The 24,619-nt window shown below is 30.6% G+C and overlaps 1 protein-coding gene across 8 annotated transcripts in view; it reads right to left on the reverse strand.

The window, feature by feature from the left end:
- Positions 1-17,890, reverse strand: part of LOC145750684 (uncharacterized) — a 60,501-nt gene extending 42,611 nt beyond the window's left edge. For 2 of the 8 annotated variants that reach the window (XM_082566772.1, XM_082566765.1), the window contains exons 1-12: positions 17,754-17,890; positions 16,251-16,628; positions 12,772-14,352; positions 9,697-9,732; positions 8,073-9,545; positions 2,516-3,256; positions 1,654-1,908; positions 1,140-1,382; positions 832-1,053; positions 544-655; positions 337-441; positions 9-225 (exon numbers count right to left, since the gene is read on the reverse strand). In XM_082566772.1, coding sequence (XP_082422898.1) covers positions 9-225; positions 337-441; positions 544-655; positions 832-1,053; positions 1,140-1,382; positions 1,654-1,908; positions 2,516-3,256; positions 8,073-9,545; positions 9,697-9,732; positions 12,772-14,352; positions 16,251-16,628; positions 17,754-17,805 — 5,415 coding nt within the window. In that variant the 5' untranslated portion in view covers positions 17,806-17,890. Of the gene's footprint in view, positions 1-8; positions 226-336; positions 442-543; positions 656-831; positions 1,054-1,139; positions 1,383-1,653; positions 1,909-2,515; positions 3,257-5,363; positions 7,365-7,550; positions 8,027-8,072; positions 9,546-9,696; positions 9,733-12,771; positions 14,353-14,753; positions 14,907-16,250; positions 16,629-17,753 lie in introns of those variants that run through there. The other 6 variants (XM_082566766.1, XM_082566767.1, XM_082566768.1 and 3 more) reach the window with 6 other exon arrangements.
- Between the last annotated feature and the right edge of the window lie 6,729 nt (positions 17,891-24,619).

Raw genomic sequence — 24,619 nt, forward strand, 5'->3', positions numbered from 1 at the left:
AAAAATACCTGATAATAAACTCGACCATCATTTCGTATATTTGGATTAAAATCATCCCAAAATGGAGCAATGAGTGCTACATTACCAGTTCCTAAAAAACCCTCACTTCGAGGTCTATACAGAAATTGTACTCCTCTTGGTTGACTTCCCAAACTGATCAGTCCATTGGAAGTTGAACGAATTTCGTTAAAAGATCGATCTCCAAAGGGAATTTGATATTCCAAACTAAAAAAAATTATTAATAACACAATAGTTGTATAAATTATATCATTATTTTTTAATTCAACATTAATACGATTTCTATTCAAGTAAGCTTTATAAATAACAAGGTTTTACATAGTTGTTGATGAGACTGCATCATCCCGAACTGACATTAAAGTATCTCCTTCATTTTCCCCAAATGGAATAAATATAATCTCCGCACATTTAAATCCATTACCACTGCAAAAAAACACGTAATAATATTTAATATCTTTTATTAACAGTATTATTTGTAGTAATTAAAATAAATTTAAACAGCCAATAATTGGTAAATAAACTTACCTAAATCCTTCCATGCAAGTACATTGAAAAGACCCTTGAGTGTTAGTACAAATTGCATTATCTGCACAAGGATTTCCCAAACATTCATTTAGATCATCACTGCAAGTTAGCCCTGATAGTAATAATGTTTAAATGACAAACATTATATTTTTAAGTTTGTTACAACTGGTATATAAACTAATTATTTGAAACAATAGTTCCAATTTTAACCCAAAGTCTATTGCTTAAAACAAAAAGTATAAACAGTTGTCAATATATTACATTTAAAACAAATATATGTAATCGAACCTGTGTAACCCGCTGCACACAAACAAGTAAATGAAGTAAATTGTTGATTTGAAAAACAATTTCCTTCGTTTTGACAAGGATTTGACAAACAAGGATCCATTTGAAATTCGCAATATTTTCCAGTATAAGAAGGAGCGCAATTACAAATTATGTTCAAGCCATCGGGCGATGTACAATTTCCACCATTTATACAAGGACTTTGTGGAACACATGGATTTCTCACTTTTAAATAAAATAAGTTGATTAAAAGTACTTAAAATCTTTTGCATTAAAATAATAAATTAATTTCATATTTGCTGGTTACTTACAAACACATTCTTGGCCATTGCTACTTAAATCATATCCACTATCACATGTACAAATTGGAGAAACACCATTTGATGTGCACTGAGAATTTTCCATGCATGGATTAGGATCACATAAATCTCCTAAACCACAAAAAGTTGGAGAGATTCTTTCAGCATTCTCAAAACAAAAACATGATCTTTCAAAGTTTCTTGATGGATTGACGACACAGTATGAGTTAGTGCATGATAAACTGCATTGACTTGCTAAAATACAAATAGCGAATTAAAATTACTAAAAATAAATAGTTTTAGCTAAACTTATGAAACAACTTGTTTTTAATGAATATAATTTCATTTACATTTAAAACAATATTTTGACAAAGGATTATCTTATTAAAGATTTTTTTTAAATTATTACAAGAAAAACATGTTATGGTATTTTAAATGTTCCAACATTTAAATCTACCTATAACTGAATTCAACATTTAACGATTTTAAAGTTATTGTAAGGTAAAAATATATTTGTTAGTCATACCAGTTTGCACTTGCTCGACCTGATTCCTTGCGCATTCATCGTCAGTTCGAACAGTAATTACGTACGTTGTTTGAGGTTCAAGATCACCAATCAAAAATTCTCCACTCCTGTCAGTTCTCCTAGAGACTGGCGAACCATTAGCCTCGTATTCAACAAGATAGTTAAAAGAATCACCATCGAAGGGTACGTAATTTAAATCTAGGACCAATATTTCAAGACCGCGAAATTCAACCACAACCTCCAGTTGGTTACAATCTAAATGTAAAACCTATATTAAAAAAAATAAAAATGCAATTGCTAAGTACAAAATGTTATAATTTTTTCTATAGAAATAGCGTAATGGCATTCAAAAAAGTGTCGAAAAACAACTTAACAAAACAGAGATTCGGCGCATAGACGTAGGCGTGTTTCATGTTACAAAAGGTTAGAAAGTGGCAGTTACCTAACTGGTAATATCCGTTTACGTCAATTTTTTTATTGCGTTGACGTTTAACAGAACAGGTAAAATGAAAAACACTTACATTTTTATAAATAGATTTAATTTCCGTACCTTCTCGTGAATTAAATCGCGGGAAAGGTTAAGGTCGACTGACAGTATGTTTAATTATCTCAGGCGCAACTATGTTATTAATTAGGTTTTACAGTATGACGTGTTTTAGTAATACAAATTATTTTAATACTGTTACAAACTAAAATAATGGAGAATTTAAACAAAGGTTTAATTCGGTGCCGTTGCTACGCTTTATACATTTCTATTTGTACAATATTATTTATAACATATTATAACACAGAAACACTGCTTGTAATTAAATCATAACCGTTAGGGCGTAATTATATTTTCGTTTATGATAGTTTTACAAACCTAATTCACAGGAGAATCCATCCCCAGTGTATCTAACATTGCAAGTACAAGTAAATGATCCCGGAGTATTCGCACACATTGCATTATCGTCGCAACCTCCTCTATTTATTGAACATTCGTCTATATCAGCGCAGTTTACTCCATTGCCAGTGTATCCAGTATTACAAGCACAGGTAAAAGATCCATCTGTATTTGTACAAGCAGCATTTTCATTACAATTGTCTGTCATTAAAGTACACTCATCTATGTCTGCGCAGTTTACTCCATTGCCAGTGTATCCAGCATTACAAGCACAAGTAAATGAGCCATCTGTATTTGTACAAGCAGCATTTTCATTACAATTGTCCATCATTAAAGTACACTCATTTATGTCTGCGCAGTTTACTCCATCGCCAGTGTATCCAGCATTACAAGCACAAGTAAATGCGCCATCTGTATTTGTACAAGCAGCATTTTCATTACAATTGTCTGTCATTAAAGTACACTCATCTATGTCTGCGCAGTTTACTCCATTGCCAGTGTATCCAGCATTACAAGCACAAGTAAATGCGCCATCTGTATTTGTACAAGTAGCATTAGCATCGCAATTGTCTGTCATTAAAGTACATTCATTTTCATCAGTGCAGTTTACTCCATTGCCAATGTATCCAGCATTACAAGCACAAGTAAATGATCCATCTGTGTTAATGCAGTTGGCATTAGTGTCACAATTGTCTGTCATCAGTCCGCACTCATCAATATCTGTAAAATTTGTTTACAGTTTTAAACGTTATCATTACCTAGAAATTAATTAAGAAATAAAATTTATTGTTTATTTATGTATTGATTTGATATAAAAAAGCTTTGTTTAATTTATACAGTATTTAGTATTTTGTTGTTTGTATAATTTATATGCATTAAGCCGATTTAAAAATAAATTACAAGCCCTTTAAAAGTAATTTAGTTCAGATTAATCATAACATTTATATATCATGTTGCAAAATATATCAGTACGAATTTCTGCATAAAACCTGGCAAGAATTTCTGCATCGTCGCAACTATGCTATTATTAGACCAGGAGATATTTTGTTTCACTTTAACTTAAAGAAGCACTTGTTAAATTTGAGAGATTTTGCAACGGCAAGCTACTTTACTTTAAAGGTCATTGCAAAAAATACTAACTTAAAAAAAATTTTGAATGGTAATTAAAAAGAGTTTAAAATAAAGGATTCAGGGTTTGTTACGTTTTAGAAGTTTTAGTTGAAAAAATCCAATTCCGTGAGGCTTTTATTTATAACCAATTTTTTTAAACAAATATAATTAAATAAAATGGAATAACTATTTGAACAAATGCTAACATTTTGTATTTTTTTAATTAAATTGAAAATGCGTTTACAAGTCGCATTTTGATCACAACTGTTGTTTACGCGACAATCAGAAGCTCCTATTATAATTAGAAAATAAAAAAAAATATTTGTAAAATAAATGTTGTCTATACGTTAGAATTTTAATTATTTTTTTATTATAAAATGTATAAAAATCAAAAGTAATTGCCATTTTGTTAAACTTTTAGTTTAAATTTCTTACAATATAAAATTAAAGTCAAAAATAATCACATTTTTGTTATGGGATTAGACGCAATTTTGCAAGTAACAATTTCTATTTTAAAAGCGAAGTCACGCACGCAAGTCTTATACGTCATAAAAATTCTGACGTCATGTCGCTCATGTGAAACGTAATCGAAAATAGGACGGACTATTTTTCAGGGTGACCAGGTTTTAAGCATAGGCAAAAAGCACGTGACGTCGTTTTGTTATCTACCGTTCCGTAACGGTGATTCTATATTACATACCTAGGTATAATTTTGCAATAAAAACTTATTTAAAATTGTAACAAAAATTATTTAAAATTGTAACAAACTTCAAAAAATGTTATACTTTTATAAACCTATAGAAATGCTTTATTATCGGTGTTATAAACGTTGGAATTGCAAGTTTTTTAAAAGTTGTTTTTTTACCCGTATATGTATAAACCCCTTTTTTATCAAAACTGACCTTTATAGCATGGTGATAAACGTAAGGCTTAGTTAAAGTTCATTTGCGCACCATACGCGTTTAACCTTTACAAAAATGCCGCTGTACAAATTGTACGTAAAAAAAGTGTAAAGGTTATTGTTCTTAAATGATCAGACCCCACCCAAACCCTATTTACAGGAGCTTCGAAAAAAAATGATGGCAGTGTTTTAAAATGTCATAGCTAAGCAAGCGTGTAAGAATGACATCGTGAATTTTATATGTTCGCAGTACTTTGGTTCCAGGTAAAGGAAAACCATAACTTTTTTTACGATTTTTTGTGCCACGCTATTTACTTGTTAGATTTTCTAAAAATTAATTTAATTTTTTTAATGATTTTTGCGTTAACAAAACGTAAAAAAATTGCTTTTTGTTAATTAAGTAATTTAAAACAAGCGTGTTTGATTATAAAAAAATAAATTTTAAGATGTATATTTTTACTCCGATGAATCAATGTTTTGTGTTATTTTTAAAAAAAGGGTAAGGGTATTTTCAAAATGGCTAAAAAGCGAAAAAAACAAAACCTATACGTCATAAAATTTTTGTAACATGCCCACTTTTCTTCACCTCTCTCACGCTTTACTACTCTTGAAAAATCTTGCTTTACTGTTTTAAAAAGCCATCTAAGCTGAATTAAAACCTATAGGCCTACTGCTCCACCTAAACTGCTTTAATATTTGCATTTAAACTTTACTTTTTGTTTAGTAGTTGTATTATCTAGTTATACTGGTATATAATAGTTGGTAAATTTTGCACCTTAAAAACACATTTTATTGTTAGAATTGATACTAGATCACCTGTAGTAGGTGGATTTGGTTCAATACTGGTCACTGTGGTTTGGGTATTAATAATGGTTGTCGATTTGATCGTTGTCATCAAATTTGTTGTTGGTGTATCTGGTCCTGGTGGAGTATTTGTGGTCGTAGTAGGCACACTGGTTCCAATGGTTTGGTTGCCACTTGTTGTTGACGATGTAAAAGGTGCTGTGGTTTGGTTAGAAGGCATTGTGGTTGTTGGAACAGGAGGTGTGGTGATTACTGGAGGAGGGAGAGGAGGCAATATCGGAGGGGGGGTCGTAGTAGAAGGTATAAAAGTTGGAGGGGGTAAAGGGGGAAGAATCGGTGGTGGAGTAAAACTGGTAGTTTGGTTCGTTACTGTGGTTGTTGTGGTTAATGGTGGTTGGGTAGTATTAGCAGTAGTTTGATTGGGATCAAAAGTTGTTTGTGGAGTTGTGGAAATACTGGTTCTAGTGGTTTGATTACCACTTGCTGTTGTGGTTGTAAAAGGTAAACTAGTTACTGTCGGCATTGTGGTTGTTAATACTGGAGGTGTACTGATTTGTGGAGGAGGGAAAGGAGGCAATATTGGAGGAGGAGTCGTAGTAAAAGGTGTAAAAGTTGGAGGGGGTAAAGGGGGAAGAATGGGTGGTGGAGTAGGGCTGGTGGTTTGATTCGTAACTGTGGTTGTTGTGGTTAGTGGCGGTTGAGTAGTTTGATTGGGATCGAGAGTTGTTGGTGCACTGGTTTCACCAGTGGTTTGGTTACCACTTGCTGTTGTGGAGGTGAAAGGTGGACTGGTTACTGTGGTTTGGTTAGAAGGCATTGTGGTTGTTGATACGGGAGGTGTAGTAATTTCTGGAGGGGGGAGAGGAGGCAGTATCGGAGGGGGAGTCGTAGTAAAAGGTGTAAAAGTTGGAGGGGGTAGAGGGGGAAGAATTGGGGCTGGGGTAGGTCCGGTGGTTTGGTTCGTAAGTGTGATTGTTGTGGTTAATGGTGATTGAGTAGTAGCAGCAGTAGTGTAGTTGAGATCGACGGTTGTTGGTGAAGTTGAAGAAATACTGGTTTCAGTGGTTTGGTTACCACTTGCTGTTGTGGTGATAAAAGGTGAACTGGTTACTGTCGGCATTGTAGTTGTTAATACGGGAAGTGTAGTGATTTGTGGAGGGGGAAGAGGAGGCAATATCGGCGGAGCGTTAGTAGAAGAAGTTGTAAAAGTTGGTAGAGGTAAAGGGGGCAAAATTGGAGGGGGAGAGATTGTGGAAAGTGTAAAAGTTGGAGGAGGTAAAGAAGGCAAAATTGGTGGAGGGGGAGAGTTACTTGTTTGGTTTGAGTTTGGGCTGGTTGTGATTAGTGGTGGTTCGAAAGTAGTAGAAGTAGTTTGGTTAGGATTGTCAGTTGTTGGTGCACTGGTTCCAGTGGTTTGGTTAGAAGGCATCGTGGCTGTTGTTGGTACGGGTGGTGCGGTTATTTCTGGAAGAGGGAGAGGAGGCAATATTGGAGGGGAAGTCGTAGTGGAAGGTGTAAGAGTTGGAGGGGGTAAAGGGGGAAGGATTGGAGGCGCGGTAGAGTTGGTTGTTTGGTTTGTATTTGGGATGGTTGTAGTTAATGGTGGTTGGAAAGTAGTGGCAGAAGTTTGGTTGAGTATAACAGTTAATGATGGATTAGTAGAAAAACTTGTCGCAGATGTAAATTCTGAAGTTTGTGTAAAACCTGTCGTTTTCTTTTGGCCTGAAGAAGAATGCATATCTCCTGTAGTAGTTGTTGGTGCATCGGTGGGTACTGTACCCGGTATTGTCGTGTAACCAATCGATGTCCCGGGCGTCGTTGTTAACGTGCTATTTCCAATGCTATTTGTTGTTTTAACTGATGCGTTATGGGTTGCTGTAGCTTGGGTAGAAAAAGTTGTTGCCGTGTTTGGTTGTATAGTTTGTGGACTTGTTCCAGCCTTAACATTTTCCTCAGAAAAAGTAGCAGTAGTTAAATTTTCTGATGAAGTATGGGTTGCATATCCTGTTACTTCTAGACAAAAAAATTTCGAAAATTTATCTTTTGATTTTTTCGTCAATAGTTTACATTTTCAAGTAGAAAAAATGTAAACTAAAAACTTTTTTGCTCCGGCTTTTTATTAATCCACCTTATTGTTTAGGCCAACGATTCTTTTTATTGCATTACACAAACCAATACTAAAATAAAATTCCAAAGTACCTGTTGCCCAAAGTAACGTTAACATCCATAGAAGAAATATTTCAGATATTCGGAGATTCATTTTAAACTTCAATAACCTTAAATTGGTTAAAAACTAATTCTATTTTACTTAAACCTACTTCAAAAAGACGTTTAGAATTTATAAGTGCTACTCAAGTTATATAAAACTAAGACTGTCAACTGCACATTTTTGTAAGCTATACATTTTAAACTAAAATAATAAAACTGCTTTTTAAAGTTTTTACTGCTGGTTGGAAAAACCCAAATATTTTTTATCCAATAGACCGTTCTATTCTCGGCAAGTGCGAACACAGAAAGGTAGTGATGCATAAAAACCGAGTAAATTGATTGCAAAACTACCACTTTACCCGTAATGGCGAAAATTTCTTTTGTTAAATGATTGTGTTTTAAATTTAGAATCGCGTTATTATCATCGCTTGAATAATTTATTCTTTATCCTACATTGTAAAAAAACACAGAAATAAAAACACAGAAATAAAAGTAAAATGTTTTAAGTCATACCTGTTGTAGACATTATCGTTGTTGGTTCAGGGGTGGACATTGTTGTTGGATCAGGGGTCGACATTGTTGTTGGCTCAGGGGTCGTCATTGTTGTTGGTTCAAGGGTCGACATTGTTGTTGGTTCCGGGGTGGACATTGTTGTTGGTTCAGGGGTCGTCATTGTTGTTGGTTCAGGGGTCGTCATTGTTGTTGGTTCAGGGGTGGACATTGTTGTTGGTTCAGGGGTGGACATTGTTGTTGGATCAGGGGTCGTCATTGTTGTTGGTTCAGGGGTCGACATTGTTGTTGGTTCAGGGGTCGACATTGTTGTTGGTTCAGGGGTGGACATTGTTGTTGGTTCAGGGGTGGACATTGTTGTCGGATCAGGGGTCGTCATTGTTGTTGGTTCAGGGGTCGTCATTGTTGTTGGTTCAGGGGTCGTCATTGTTGTTGGTTCAGGGGTCGACATTGTTGTTGGTTCAGGGGTCGTCATTGTTGTTGGTTCAGGGGTCGACATTGTTGTTGGTTCAGGGGTCGTCATTGTTGTTGGTTCATCGGTCGACATTGAGGTTGCCATGGTGGCTGTTGTGCTACCTTCCACTTGGTTTGCGTTGGTCATAGTGGTACCAGTTGTTTCAGGATCAACAACCATCGTTACCACTCCTTGAGTGGTTTGTGTTGTTTCCTCTGTGGTTGCCATAGTAGTTAGCTCCGCACTGGTTGCCATGGTAGTTGGTTCCGCGCTGGTTGCTATAGTCGTTGAGCCAGAGGTTGCCATGGTGGCTGTTGTGCTACCTTCCACTTGGTTTGCGTTGGTCATAGTAGTACCAGTCGTTTCAGGATCAACAACCATCGTTACCACTCCTTGAGTGGTTTGTGTTGTTTCCTCTGTGGTTGCCATAGTAGTTGATTCTAAACTGGTTGCCATGGTAGTTGGTTCTGAACTGGTTGCCATGGTGGCTGTTGTGCTACCTTCCACTTGATTAGCGTTGGTCATAGTGGTACCAGTTGTTTCAGGATCAACAACCATTGTAACTACTCCTTGGGTGGTTTGTGTTGTTTCCTCTGTGGTTGCCATAGTAGTTGATTCTAAACTGTTTGCCATGGTAGTTGGTTCTGAACTGGTTGCCATGGTGGCTGTTGTGCTACCTTCCACTTGATTAGCGTTGGTCATAGTGGTACCAGTTGTTTCAGGATCAACAACCATTGTAACTACTTCTTGGGTGGTTTGTGTTGTTTCCTCTGTGGTTGCCATAGTAGTTGATTCTAAACTGGTTGCCATGGTAGTTGGTTCTGAACTGGTTGCCATGGTAGTTGGTTCTGCACTGGTTGCCATGGTAGTTGGTTCCACACTGGTTGCAATGGTAGGTGTAGTGTTACCTTCTACTTGATTAGCGTTGGTCGTAGTACCAGTCGTTTCAGGATCAACAACCATTGTAACCACTCCTTGGGTGGTTTGTGTTGTTTCCTCCGTGGTTGGCATGGTAGTTCCATCTTTTAAATATATAAACTTATTAAGGCTTACATTAATTGTTAATAAAAGACATTTTTAAAGTAGCTTACTAAAAATGGTAAAGCTTTTATGTTTTTTTTTACAAATCGTCAATTTAATTTTTGTAATAAACATTTAATTTAGTTAACTTACCTGTTTGGGTTGCAGGGTCCACAGTAGAAGACGCTTCTGCAAAAATACAAAATGTAATTTATTAATAAAAGTTAAAAATGTAGTAAAAATGAAGCACAAAGTAAGCAAACCAAGAAATAAATAAAAATAACGCAAATAAATATATATTTGGAATTATTCTTATATATCAATTGTAAAATAAAACCAAAATATTTTTGCTAACATGCATAACCAATTTTTTACACAATAAAAAAGCATTAAAGCAAAATTAACAATCAAATTCTCAAGCTACACCAAAAGTTTCGTATATGTAAGATTTTCTGGTTTAATAAATACTGTGGGACTACAAGTACTAACAAACAGGAAACTGGCTTAAATTACCCATTGGAGAGTAACACAAACTTGCGGTAAATCATAAACCGTGAACTAGAAACGAAATTATAATTTGTTTACGAAAACCTTGAATACAAAAACAAGACACTTACATTAATTTAAGCATAAAAATTAATATCGTAAAATTTATAAAAAATATTATTAAATTATATCAAAATAAATTTTCAGTCAATCTACGATTATCACTCTTTGATTGTTTTTAATATTAAAATTCCGCGCTACTAATTGAAACAAATAATACCAACAAAATCTGCAATATTTTATATAATTCTTATATCAATTTGAAAATCGAAATTCACATTTAAAAGTTAAACAATAAAGTGAACTAAGTAAGCCACAAGTTCTTGGGTTTTTATTGTATTTTGTAATGCCTTTGTAATACTCACGTAAAATGCAAATTTAAGCGTGTATTTTACTTTTGGGTATTAGTTATAAAATCTTTATTCTAAAAAGATTTATAAATAAATATTTTTTTGGCATTGATCTTTTCAATATTCTTGACACGTAGCTTTACGCTTCATAAGAAAATAAAAGAGAAATTTTTGGCACTTATTTAAACGATCAAAATACAAAAAGTTCAAAAATTTCGCCTTTTCATTATGGTGCAATTGGATATTCCAGTTACTAAATTTCAAGCCAATTCAAATGCCAAGATTTTTAAATAGTATTTCTATAGGGTCTGGTAATCTATACATTCCATCAAGATTTATAAAAAGCGTACTGAAAGGTTTTGCTTGTTTACATTAGAGTTATACGCCAATCCTATACATCTATAAACAACGAACTACTTTGAACAAAAAGGTATCTGTGAAAAGTAGTCTCACATTTAATTAACGAATATTTTAGCAGTTAATGTACGATATAAAAAGGATATAAAAAATTAATGCGATTTTTATGACTAATATTTGACTAAAACAGCATAGTAAAAATATCGTAACATCCCAGCAGAATGTTTTAACAATAAAATTAAAAAAAAACAAAGACGATATTTGAGGTAAAGTGCTCTTTTTAAGCTTGTTTATCCACCGAATAAGGAGCGCCAAAATAAAAATCAAACCCAGGTATTTTAAATCCCCTAAAAATTTTAAAAGTCATACTAAGCCCCAATGCCGATGGAATCCTATAGGAATATGACGTCATAATTACAAACTATGTGGTCCATTGTGCATAGATCGACGACAGGGCGAATAGGGTTAAAAAGATATACCCAGAACTAAATACAACAATACACCAGCAGACTAAATTTACTTGAATGCAAAAACAAATCCTCCATTTTAAAACTTAGAAATATAGTATTAAACATTTTTATAGGATTTCCAATAATATTGAGGTTGTTTTTTACGCAAGAAATGCGCTTTACCTAGAATAAAACCGAATACGCTTTAAAAAGATATTTATAGTTATAAAATCACACAACAACCTATAAACAAGCATTCAACCAGAAAAAACTTTTTCAGACGTTTATCGAATTATTTAATGACGTCATAAATAATGAAGCTGTGCTCACGTGTTCATCTGGAAAGCGATATTATATATCTGGCGTCGCTAAAATTACAGCGTGATTTCGATTTTTAAAGGATACAAAGAAATCGTTTAAGTTTGACATTTAACCTAATATTAGGCGAACCTTGCCTGAAAAACAGCATTCTAAAAAAAGTTACCCACCTAATATTACCTCAAGTTCGAAGTATGAGTCAAAATGCAATACGCATTTAATTTTAAGTATTACTTACATCACAAGCGAACCATTATATTTCCAAGAATAAAAAAACAAAACCTTTTAATACCTTGAATTATATTTTCAACATCGCTGTCTGTTTAAAATAATTACTTTGTTTACAGTTATTGGCTATAGGAAACCGTTTCAACTACATCAAGTCAACCGTTGTTAAATACCAAAAAAGCTTTGTTAGTACTTTTAAAACATTTTCAAGAAATGTTATTTTTTTTATAGCGAGAAATATTCAATAATATGGTCCTTAATACACAACATTTTATGTGATATTTCGACAATAAAATGTTAAATCCATAACATACCCTAAAAATTTTACCTAAACTACGTTCCGTTTTAAACATTAAAAACATACGCTAGTATAAAAAATAATGTACGCCCATTAGTATAAAAAATTAAAAAAAACGTATATTAGTATAAAAATATATAAAATAAATGTTAATTTAAAATACTAAAAAATAAAATAAAAAACATTGTGATTTCATTTTATGTGAAAATTTTCCAAAATAAATACTTTATTCCATTAATATTATTTCAATAATATTAATGCTTTTATGTGGTTAAAAGCGTTAGTAAGTTATAGCATAAATAATAATCAATATTATTATTAGTGATTAGAACTAAAGCGTGACGTCATTAGTATGAAATTTAAAAATGAATTGTGATTGTAACTATACAGAAAATCATTAAAGCGTTAACTTGTTTTTTCTATTCTAAGAGATATCTGACGGCGAAGAGTTTATTTATTATATATGCAACCCCCTTAAAAACGAACTTAACAAAAATTGGACCACTTTTGTGTTCATAAAAACTATTTAAGTGTTTTAAGTGTTTAAGTGTTTTAAGTGTTAATACACATGTGCTAAAGCTGGTGAATGCATTTTGCAGCATAAGCTTGAACTCAAAATGAAAAGTAAGCGGCAGCAGAAAAGCAAAGCAGTTGCAATGAAGCAATAATAAAATTTTTCTACCTGTCGTGGTTGCGACCGTTGTTGCCGTAGTTTGAACTAATGTAGTTGCTGTTGCTACCGTAGTTTCAACAATATTGTTGTCAATTTCTTCAGTTGTGCCAGTTGTTTGTTCAGGTGTGGCTGTTGTAGTAATTGCATTTTCAGTGGTTGTTGCTACTGTAGTTTCAACAATATTGTTGTCAACATCTTCAGTTGTGCCAGTTGTTTGTTCAGTTGTGGCTGTTGTAGTAATTACATTTTCAGTGGTTGTTGTTACTGTAGTTTCAACAATATTGTTGTCAACATCTTCAGTTGTGCCAGTTGTTTGTTCAGTTGTGGCTGTTGTAGTAATTGCATTTTCAGTGGTTGTTGTTACTGTAGTTTCAACAATATTGTTGTCAATTTCTTCAGTTGTGCCAGTTGTTTGTTCAGTTGTGGCTGTTGTAGTAATTGCATTTCCAGTGGTTGTTGCTACTGTAGTTTCAACAATATTGTTGTCAACATCTTCAGTTGTGCCAGTTGTTTGTTCAGTTGTGGCTGTTGTAGTAATTGCATTTTCAGTGGTTGTTGTTACTGTAGTTTCAACAATATTGTTGTCAACATCTTCAGTTGTGCCAGTTGTTTGTTCAGTTGTGGCTGTTGTAGCAATTACATTTTCAGTGGTTGTTGCTACTGTAGTTTCAACAATATTGTTGTCAACATCTTCAGTTGTGCCAGTTGTTTGTTCAGTTGTGGCTGTTGTAGCAATTGCATTTCCAGTGGTTGTTGCTACTGTAGTTTCAACAATATTGTTGTCAACATCTTCAGTTGTGCCAGTTGTTTGATCAGTTGTGGCTGTTGTAGCAATTGCATTTCCAGTGGTTGTTGCTACTGTAGTTTCAACAATATTGTTATCAATTTCTTCAGTTGTGCCAGTTGTTTGTTCAGTTGTGGCTGTTGTAGTAATTGCATTTCCAGTGGTTGTTGTTACCGTAGTTTCAACAATATTGTTGTCAACATTTTCTGTTGTGCCTGTGGTTTCGTCTGTTGTTGCAGTTGTAACAATTACATTTCCATTGGTTGTTGTTACCGTAGTTTCAACAATATTGTTGTCAATTTCTTCAGTTGTGCCAGTTGTTTGTTCAGTTGTGGCTGTTGTAGCAATTGCATTTCCAGTGGTTGTTGTTACCGTAGTTTCAACAATATTGTTGTCAACATTTTCTGTTGTGCCTGTGGTTTCGTCTGTTGTTGCAGTTGTAACAATTACATTTCGATTGGTTGTTGTTACCGTAGTTTCAACAATATTGTTATCAATTTCTTCAGTTGTGCCAGTTGTTTGTTCAGTTGTGGCTGTTGTAGTAATTGCATTTCCAGTGGTTGTTGTTACCGTAGTTTCAACAATATTGTTGTCAACATTTTCTGTTGTGCCTGTGGTTTCGTCTGTTGTTGCAGTTGTAACAATTACATTTCCATTGGTTGTTGTTACCGTAGTTTCAACAATATTGTTGTCAATTTCTTCAGTTGTAGCTGTTGTTTGATCTGTTGTTGTAGAGTTGGTTGGAGGCATTGTTGCCGGTGAATTTGTTGTTTCTGTATTAATTATAGCCATGGTTGTTTCTTGTCCTGAAATAAGTTAAGTTCGAACTACAATGAGGAATTAAGATTTAAAAAAAACAAGATTTTAATAAATTTCTGGGCCCAACAGATCAATAAAATTACAATAACATATCCTTTTGCTAATTATAAACACCAAGTTGTGTATACACAAATAAACAAAAAACAATGTTCATTAAAAAAATGTTATTCCTTATGTTTTTACAACTTAACACCAGTTAAAATTAGATTACACATAGTTATTTAGTTTACTGATTTTTTGCTTAAACGTCTTCCTGGTTGCATGCAAATGTTGTAGAGTTATGATTAAAAAAATGCAAAATGCGTACATAATTATTAAAAAGTTACTTTTAAATATTTAACAATAACTGACATAACTATTTTTTAAATCTCTATTTTAAAATATATACCTGATGTAACCATATTCCACTCCGCAAGGAAAATAACCCATATTAGGAATATATGAAACTTCATGTCGAAAAATTCGACAGAAGAAAACTCAAAGAATATTTTAAGAAAACTCAAAAATATTTAAACTTTATCTAAACAGCAGAACAAAAATAAATTTTATTAACTTTTTCGCCCAACTTAATTGTAACAGAAATACTTGTTTTCTTAAAAATATTTCGTAAAAGATTGTTAAAAATTTTGTAAGGGTCGTTTCGCATTATTTCGCAATAGTTTACTTCTAGCTATTAGTTATCGCAGTAACTAACTCCGTAACGTAGCTAGTAATCAGTTACCAACAAAACTAAGGCCCAATTGTTAAAATCGTTACCCCGTTCTTACCTTAAATGATAATTTAATTTATTTTTCACTGTGATTAAATATTCGCCGGAGCGTGTAACAACGCTAGGATTATTTCAGGCCATTTTCTTTATATATAAATATACCGCTGTATATAAATAAAAATATTTTTACACACTTAAATTAAGTTAGACGCGTATTTACAACACCTGGGCAATAATTAAAATTTTCCGAACTTCTACAAATGGCGACTTAAAATCTTTCACAAATTAATAGTTTAAAATCAAATCTTTAACAAATTACGAAAACCATATTTAAAAGTCGTTTAATTTGCTTCAAACACAACTACCTACTACCACCAAATCGTGGATAACAGTTTGCTTTTAAATTTTAGCAAAGTAGCGATGCATGCAAGCATAAACCTATCAAGTTTACGAAACACTACGTAGTTAAGGTTAAATAGGTATCTCGTTGGTTAACAAACAGAAGGTTAACAAACAGAAAATAATATTTTGACAAATTCCCTTTTTTGTTATAAAAATTATGTTAATACTCAATGCGCTTCAAATAAACAAAAATCGTATTTTTCGTACTAAACGCAAATATTTTCTTTATAAATTAAGTAAACAATAACAAGTGATAATATTTAAAATCTTCAAATAATTCATTAAAAAGTTATTCTAAGACTTGCAAATTATTAACATAACAAAACTAAAACTCATAAATTCGAAACCCAATATAATTTCATAATAACTTGCAGACGTTTACATAGAAAACAACTCTCAAACAAGAACGGATTTATTTCAGTCGTGCTTTTATATATACTGGGGCTTCTCGTCAGCCGCATACAACGGTCTTTTAGTTATATTTAAATTTCGGGTTCTCTGACGCGCGATGGTAAGGAGCGAGAAAATTACAAAAGATATATCACGGTCTATAACCACGTGGGTGACGTCACTTGTTCGGATACAAAAGTTTATATAAAAACATGAAAAGTAAGAGGTAAGATTACCACAAAACACTCAATTAACAAAAAGTTCCGTTTGATGTAATTTAAATACAAAAAACTTTGAAAACGAAATTCAAATGTAATCACAAACTTAGCCTATAACTTAATCTATATAGAAATCAACCAAATAACCAATAATGAGGTCACTTACCCTGAAATGACGTAGATGTACAGAGACTCGGCAAAGTCTCGGATGATCCAGTGACGCATACCTCAACCGTGATGTTGTTGTTGCGTCTGTACGAGATCGTAAGTTCGCTTCCCGTGAACGTCAACCTTTTTTCGCATTCGATGAGGTCAGTTATTTCCTTAGTGGCATCTGTGCACTGCGTTCTCTGCGCATCTCGACAATAAGTTGTGTTAAACAAGACATTGCTTTCGTAATTTAACAGGACTTGAAAATCGTCAAAGTTAAGCTCAAAGTTTTGGAATGAGCTCCGAATTGAAATGTCGATCGTAGCGTTGCAACAGACAGTTTCCACGCCAGATGACGCGCCAGAGTTGCTTTCAGTCGTCTGCGACAAAACACCTACGAAAAAATATTTTGTACGTTAATAATGCTAGAACAATTTAACGCAATACATTTTTAATTTAATTAATCTAAATCTGTACGTATTAAATTACTTATAGCTAGTTTTTTTTTATAAATATAGGTGTGTGTACAACAAACACCACAAGCTTTGTTTAAATTTAAATAGGAACAGGGTTATATTACACTTGAACATAACCGACGCTATTTATAACATACTTCAGGAAATATCTTATTCGCAAAGTGCTTGTACAAAAATTGAAAAAATGGAACTTATTTTACGCAAGTATTATTTGCGGTTTACGTTAAAATTGTTTAACTAAAACATCGTTCAAGTTAAAATATTTAACAAGCAAAATTTAAATGCTTCTTTTACAACTAAAACGAATAAAACGAAAAATAAATATTCAAAATTGTTTTAGTATTTTCTTATACGACAAATATTAGTTAATCTAAATTAAAATGTTTTCATATAACACAAATTTAATATAAATTTGCGGTAAAATATGTTTATCAATTTTATGTAAATTGCGTTTTAAAAGGGCTAAAAGCTATGTTATATATACCACACTTTAAAACTTTGAATACAAAAAAGCTTTTAAATGTAATACCATGCTCTAACGGTAAAGATTTTGTAAGAACATTTTTCTATTAATGTCAATTACCTATATCCGTACAAATAAAACAAAAAATTCCCAAGCACGAAATAAGTTTTTTGAAAAACATTTTATACCGTGTTTACATATATTTATTACGTCATTATCCTGTTTAAATAAAGCTTTTATTATATTTTTTTAAAGCATTTTTTTAGTTCCTTATTTGCTTTAACTTTTTTGGTATTTGCTTTAAAAATTTTTTTGACTTTATAAAAAAAAATTTACATAAATTTTTTTTACGTAAAATGTTAATATTTATTTAAGAAAAAAAAAACATTATTTTAATCTACATATTTTAAAACATCAAAATCTAATTACACTACAATACTTTGCCGAAAACATATAATTTAAACATTATGTTTTATTTACAGAACAAAATATATATTTTTTTCATAATAGTAAACAATACAAAAAGTTATTTTGTAACAATTTTTTTTAAATAATTGTAAAATACTAAAATTTAAAGTACCTTGGGTTGCCATCATAACAAGCAAAACAATAATCTTCATTTTAAAACGCATTTTTGCGTTCAAACACAAATTCCAAAATAAAAATTCGTATTTTTAAAATTCTATTTTTTTTTTAATTGAAATTTCTTTTTTTTTAAACAAAGTAAAAGCTAAATATTAAAGTCCGCATTCTGTTAAGTTTTTTTTAATATCAGAAAAATATATAAAATTTTCAATATAAACAACCAAAATATTATTAAAAATGTTCGCCGAAAATAAATAATCGTTCGCAATAAAATCTAATTTTAAAAATCGTCCGGTTTTTAATGTTGTTTTCCTGACCACTTTTAAAAACTAAACCCAATTTTTTAAATACGAAATTTTTTATCAATATTTGGTACAAAAATTTGGACCCCCTTTTTTGCATACTTTAGTTAAATCCTTCCATTTCTTTTTATAGATAAGCAGTGAAGCCGTAAGCTTGCTAAATCACCCGTACATATGTATATACTACAACGTTGAAATTTTACATAAAAAGTACGCAGTTAACCTGTTAAATTGGGGATTATTTCAGCCAAGCTAAATACAGAGTTTATATTAAACATAGCAATTGTAAATTTTTTTAAAACTTGACATTGCTTTCACCGTTAAAATACTTTTTAAACGCATAATTTTTAAACAATGACAGCACAAAATTTGTTATTTTGAAATAAATTCTTTCCAAACCGTAAACCTATAACATTGATAATAGTTGTAATGGGCATCTTAAGCAACTGAAATACGATTAATAATTTAGTCCTAAATATAACAATTTTTGAGTTAGATTAGTATATATAGGGGTTAAATATATCATAGAATTCCCCGCTATCAATTACAAAGGGTCTGTTAAACACATGGTATTGGTCATCATTTAACACGTATAAAAAAATTAAAAAACAAAAATAAATTAGGTCATTAACTTTTAATTTTTTGGAATTTTAATGAAAAACATTTTGAATTTTTCACTGACCTTTTAAACGTAAGTTACAAAACCGCTAATAGAAAGTAAACGCATTGTTTATGAAGCGTAGTATACGTGAGGTTTCGCAATTTGAAGCAAAAAAATTGGGTCCGGATACCACTAAGAACCATGCAAAAAATGCAACAAAAAAACGCTAAAAAATTTTAAAAATTAGGCATGGAAAATACCTCTTGTATTGGTTAATATTAAGTGGTTGATATTTTAATAGAACTGTTTATTATATAAGGCTTTGACTCGGAATTACCCTTACATAACATTACGAAATGTTGAAACCGCTTATCTGTAACTTCTGTTACGAATCAAACAGGTAATTTCCATTTTTTTAAATGTTTAAACAATAAGTAATAACATAACATAAGGGTTTTGTCTTACAATTTAAAAAAAAAATTATTTTTTCTTACAAAACAAATTAGTGTATACAAAAAAGAGTTTTTTTGTCAGTACTTGAACAGTTTTCCATAAATATCTAATATACAACACAACATTAAATATGTTGTTTAACATATGTGTTATTATAAGTTCCCCCAAAAGAGTTAAATTTTTGCCAATTAACCACATTCCAATCGATTCATGTTTATTAATGTAGGTTATGACTCTTACTAGTTTAGAGAAAGAATAAACAGAAAAAAATTCTATAAACATTTAAATCCTTAAATTATAATGTTGTTTTTAATGCTCCGTTTAACAAACTGATTATTAATTTTAAATATTTACTTTAAGAGATTTAAGCACCATTTAAAAAAATGTTTTTTAATTATAAAAGGCCTAACGGGATTGGACGATATATGTAACTATTTAAATAATAAGTTTTGTTAAACATTCGACAAAATATCAAAATATATTTTGAAAGTTATGTTTTTTTTACTAGTTTTGGTCGTTAGAAAATATATTTTGATTTAATTCAAGTAATTTAAATAAAGCAACGGTTTATAATTTATACTAAAAAATTGACAACAAAAGAACGTTTTAAAATCTAATATTTAAATATCAATTCAAGTGACATTAACTAGAAAATAAAAAAGTTTCTGCTTCGCTGCAAAGTCAAATATTTATAAACTCAATTGAATTGTTTGATTTGTTCGATAAATGTAAGGAGTGGGGGTTAAAATTAAATCAATATCCGCAACGTTTTTTTATAAAAAATAATATATTTCGAATAAAAGTTGTCTTTTGATAAAAATTAAACTTTTTTGGATCTATGTTAATAAATTTATAATAACTAATTAAAAATGACATATCTTATATAAAAATTATAAATTGTTATTAACAACCAAAATTGAATTTTAATAATATTGGTTGGGTAAATGAAATAAAATATTGCAAACAATTATTTTTTAAATGTTAAAATCGCACAAACATTTAACAACATTTAGTTGAATTAGGCCAAAAAAATTTAGTTTTAAACTTAACCGTAAATTTTGAAACAGTTCACCTTGTTTAATTTAACCAATCCCCTAATAATGTAATTTAAGAACCAAATAATCCTTTAAAATCATGATACAAAAATTTTAAATGACGTCACGACGTGATATGACGTAGTACGTATTGCGTGCGTCCGTTGTTGCGTAACAAATAGCAAAGTTGTAAAAGGGCATGCAAAAAAACTAAATTTAAAATATTTTAGAGTTTACTAAACTGTTTAAGAAGAAACTTGATACATTTAAAAATAATTATTTTTGTATCAAACTTCCATATTTGCAATCTAGCAAAAGGCAACTGAAATCCATGGTTTTATTTAAAAATACCACATTTAAAAACTTTAAACATAATTTAACAGATAATTTATATTTTTTGATGTTTTTTGTAGGCCATAGCAACGTTAAGTAGGCCATAGTAACGTTTGCAACAAAACACAAAAAATTATAAAAATAAATAAAAACAGTTCTTCCTTTATTTTTTTATTTTTTTACCAAAAAATTAACCCCATATTAAAATATTTATCGCAATTTACTTGATACTAATAGCTTCAATTTGTTTTGGCATAAGCAAAGTTTTGAGCAAATTTCTATGAAGCGTTGCCTTGTTTTGTTTTGTTTGAATAAGTTTTAAAAACAACAGTTGCTATATACAGTTATAACTTGGATGTATGTATACCACACACAAAAATGACATTCAAAAAGTGTCATATTTTTTTCTAAATTTATATTTTTTTAAAAATTGAAAAAAAAAATTTCTAATTTTTGAAAAGATATTAAAAATTAAAAAAAATTTAAGGAACTAAAATTTAAAAACTTTGTTAAAAACAAATTTATAATATGCCCTAATATAATACAACAATTATAAAGATAAAAATATATAAAAATAATTTTATTAACCCACTAGTTGTATTTATTTTTTTAATTTAAATAATATTAAATTAAATTTGAATGTTACTACCGGTCACGTGATTAAAAGCAAAGTTGTATAAATTATTTCAAGCGTAGAAAATTAAACGAACGATCAAGAGCCATTTTTAGATTCTAAACTTGATTTTAAACGCTTCACCGAACTCTTTAACACATTTACTTCGTTCACGTGGAAATAGTTTAATTAAATGCCAAAGTCACAACCGTTAATTTGTTGATTTAAATTTAATTGTTTTTACTATAACTTTTTCACACAATTTTTTTGTTGTCAATTCTTTGCTGTTAGATTTTGTACATATAATATAGTTAAACGAATAATAGGTAACAATACCAAAATTTAAAATATTTATTAGTTATCTTATAAAATCGTTTTAAAATCTCGAAAAATTACACAAAAAACAGCGAAAATGGTTAAACTTTAAAAGAAAAAAATGCTTTTGCGTAAGTGGGTAGTGCTATCAAGACGTTTATGTAAGTACCTATGTTTAAAAAACATGCCAAAATGCTGACATTTACCAAGCACACCCTAATCTAAAGGGTAAATTCTTATTCAAACATAAGAAGTGAGTAAGTACACACCGGTCAAGTTAACAGTGCACTACATCGAGCACGTTGGCTATAGCTAACTATAGAGTCATATTTTTAACTTAAATGCGTAAGGAACTTGCGCAACCCTGTTGTCTGACTTTATCATCCCCATGATAAATCATGCGGTTTATTTACTTTCTCCCCTTTTAAGAATGTGGAAAATACCAACCTAGGTAAAAATGGAGATAAAAGTAGAAAATAAGAATTTAAGATTACCATAATTATAGGCAAAGTTTAAATCTCCTAACTATATAAATTGTGGTGTCTATATTATTTATACTTATTATCTTATTTTGGTTGGTGCTAAAAAAGGGTTAAATTTCTAACAATTTATATATTGTTTTTTTTTAACTAAAATAAATTGGATTGTACATTTTTATAAGTTTTACATAAAGCTAAAATAACACAAGTTATAAGGTACCCCATATTTTTTCCCTTTAGTTAAAGAGACAAAAATGAAATATATAAATAACAATATATTAATGCGGAGAAAAAATGCCAATTTAGGATTTAAAACATGCCAAAATTAATAAATATTTATATAATACACGATTTTACAGTATAACATGACATGGTCACTAAACCTAGGCACTATATTTTGAAACACTATATGTATAGTTCCGAATACCATGTTTAGCTTTTTACCGTTTTTTTATAGGATTACAACAGGTTAAGTAAGTGGTTAACTGTAAACTTGGAAGTTAAATAGACCATATAAATACAACTGTTGTTTATTACTGTATTAACTAAACCAAGCAAAGTGTATTTAGCCAATATGTAAAGTAAAGTGCTAAATGTTTAAAATAAAACCGAATGTGTAAAGTTTATTTTGACTCCGCGTTTAAGGCAAATAGTCATAACTAAATTTTACTCAAATATTTTATCTACGTTGTTCTCTAGCGGCACAGTGATAGTTATTATTTTACTTGGTTGGTGAGGGATGTTATTTTTATCGTGTAGCTCAATAGCGACACCTGGGCGAAGGATTAAAAATATTTTTTGTCCACTTAAAATGTATAACTATGCGTGATAATTTAATCAACCCTAGATTTTTAACATAATATATTTAACTCTTTTAGTAACACTACAACTAAATATTTATAATTAGTTAGTTACAATTTTTAAAGCACGTCTTCTTACTTTTTCTTTTTTTTGCATTTTCCCGTTAATCCACTTGTTATATAAAGATTTGAAAATAATTTTTTCTCAGTAACTTTTTTATATTTAGTAACAGTCAGATCATCTAAGAAATAAAAAAAAATTGGTAAGCACATTTTTTTAATTACTTAATGTAGTTTACGGTATTTTATAATCAAAGCATATTTATTAAAAAGATTAATTTTTTTAAATAAAACAAAATAAATGTTTTCTTTTTTTTATTTTAAAACATGATATCTTCATGTTTTTGTGTCGCTAAATAATTTGATTTTTTTAGTTTGTGACGTAAACAATCACCCACAAACCCCATTATTAGATTACAACCTGGGTTAAAAACTCACTGACCGTGGCGACACGAAACCCCACCGCACACCTGCCTTATGACGTCACAATTTAACGCTCCCTTTTTCTTTTTTTCGCGCGTGAAAATTGAAAAAGATTTGACTTCTCTTTTTGTTGTTTTTTAAGCGCTTTAATCTTTAGGGTTCTACTTTTTATTTCTTTTATCTTTATCTTAACCGAAATGGTGAAAAGATTAAAAAAAATTTGGGTATTGAAATAAGATTTGAGATCAAAGCCAATTAGGTTGCCTTTGTTGATTAAAGATTTTAAGAATCAAAACATTTGTTAAAAAAACTCGTTCTTAACAAAAAGTGATTAGCCTTTAAAATCCTAACACCTTTGAAAAGTGTAAATTTATTAAAAAAATGTTTACAAAAAAGTCATACAATCATTAAACTAGCAAATCTACCAACCCATCTATTAAAATACGGCCAAATGCGTAAAGCCTTTCCTAAATTTAAAAGACTTCGAATAAAAACTTAAAGCCCAAAAGTAATTTAAGTTTCCCGGTTTAAAATAAGCTTTAAGCTGTTACGGATATACCAGAAGGAAATTAATTTGATTTTCACGTTTATTTTATTTCCCGTTTAACTTAAAAAACTTTTAACATCTGTTTGAAAAGCGCCAACATTTTGGTAGACTATTAAAGTAAAATTATTTTTTCGCTGTAAAATAAACGAACGACGTTTAGGGATTTTACATACATATACATATACGTTTAAATTGCTATAAAAAAATTCTAAATACATCACTTAAATACGATCCCTTAAAAAACGCAAAATCCAATATCGCTTGCACCATTATCGGTAAAGTAATCGTAATAGGAAATCCGCAAGTCCAGCTAGTTTATGAACATATTAAACTTTATTTAATCTATATTCCAAGTTAATATGCGCACATTCAAATATGTATACCAATACAACTTATTTCTAAAACCAATAACCATTATAATTAGTATACCTTATACTGTCTTATATCTCAAGTAATATAACATATTCTAGTGACTAGGGCAATATTTAAAACTTTTTTTATACAAATATGGTAGATTCTCCATTATAAGATTAGGGTGTGTATGTTTTGTTATTTATTCAATGCCTTTGACTTTTATATAATATGCTTCTGTATAACATATTCAATAAACACATTATTTTTGATCACTGCCCATCCTTAAAAAAGTTAAATAAATTCTAAAAGTTGTCTTTATAAAAAGGATATTAAACTTAACTTGCTTTTATTTATACATCAAGCGTTTCTACTTCTTTTATAACTTGAATAACGATATATAATATCCACATTTTTTAATCTAAAATTAATCCAAATCTTCGGTTTAAATAAAATGTTCTATTAAGCTTAAAATGTGAATTGTTTTTTTTTATTATTCTAGGTAGAACTTAAACAAGCACAAAACAAGAAACGCGTTTCTCAAAAAAGC

The sequence above is a fragment of the Corella eumyota genome, chromosome 4 (assembly GCF_963082875.1).
Source record: "Corella eumyota chromosome 4, kaCorEumy4.1, whole genome shotgun sequence".
In the NCBI taxonomy this organism is placed as follows: domain Eukaryota; kingdom Metazoa; phylum Chordata; class Ascidiacea; order Phlebobranchia; family Corellidae; genus Corella; species Corella eumyota.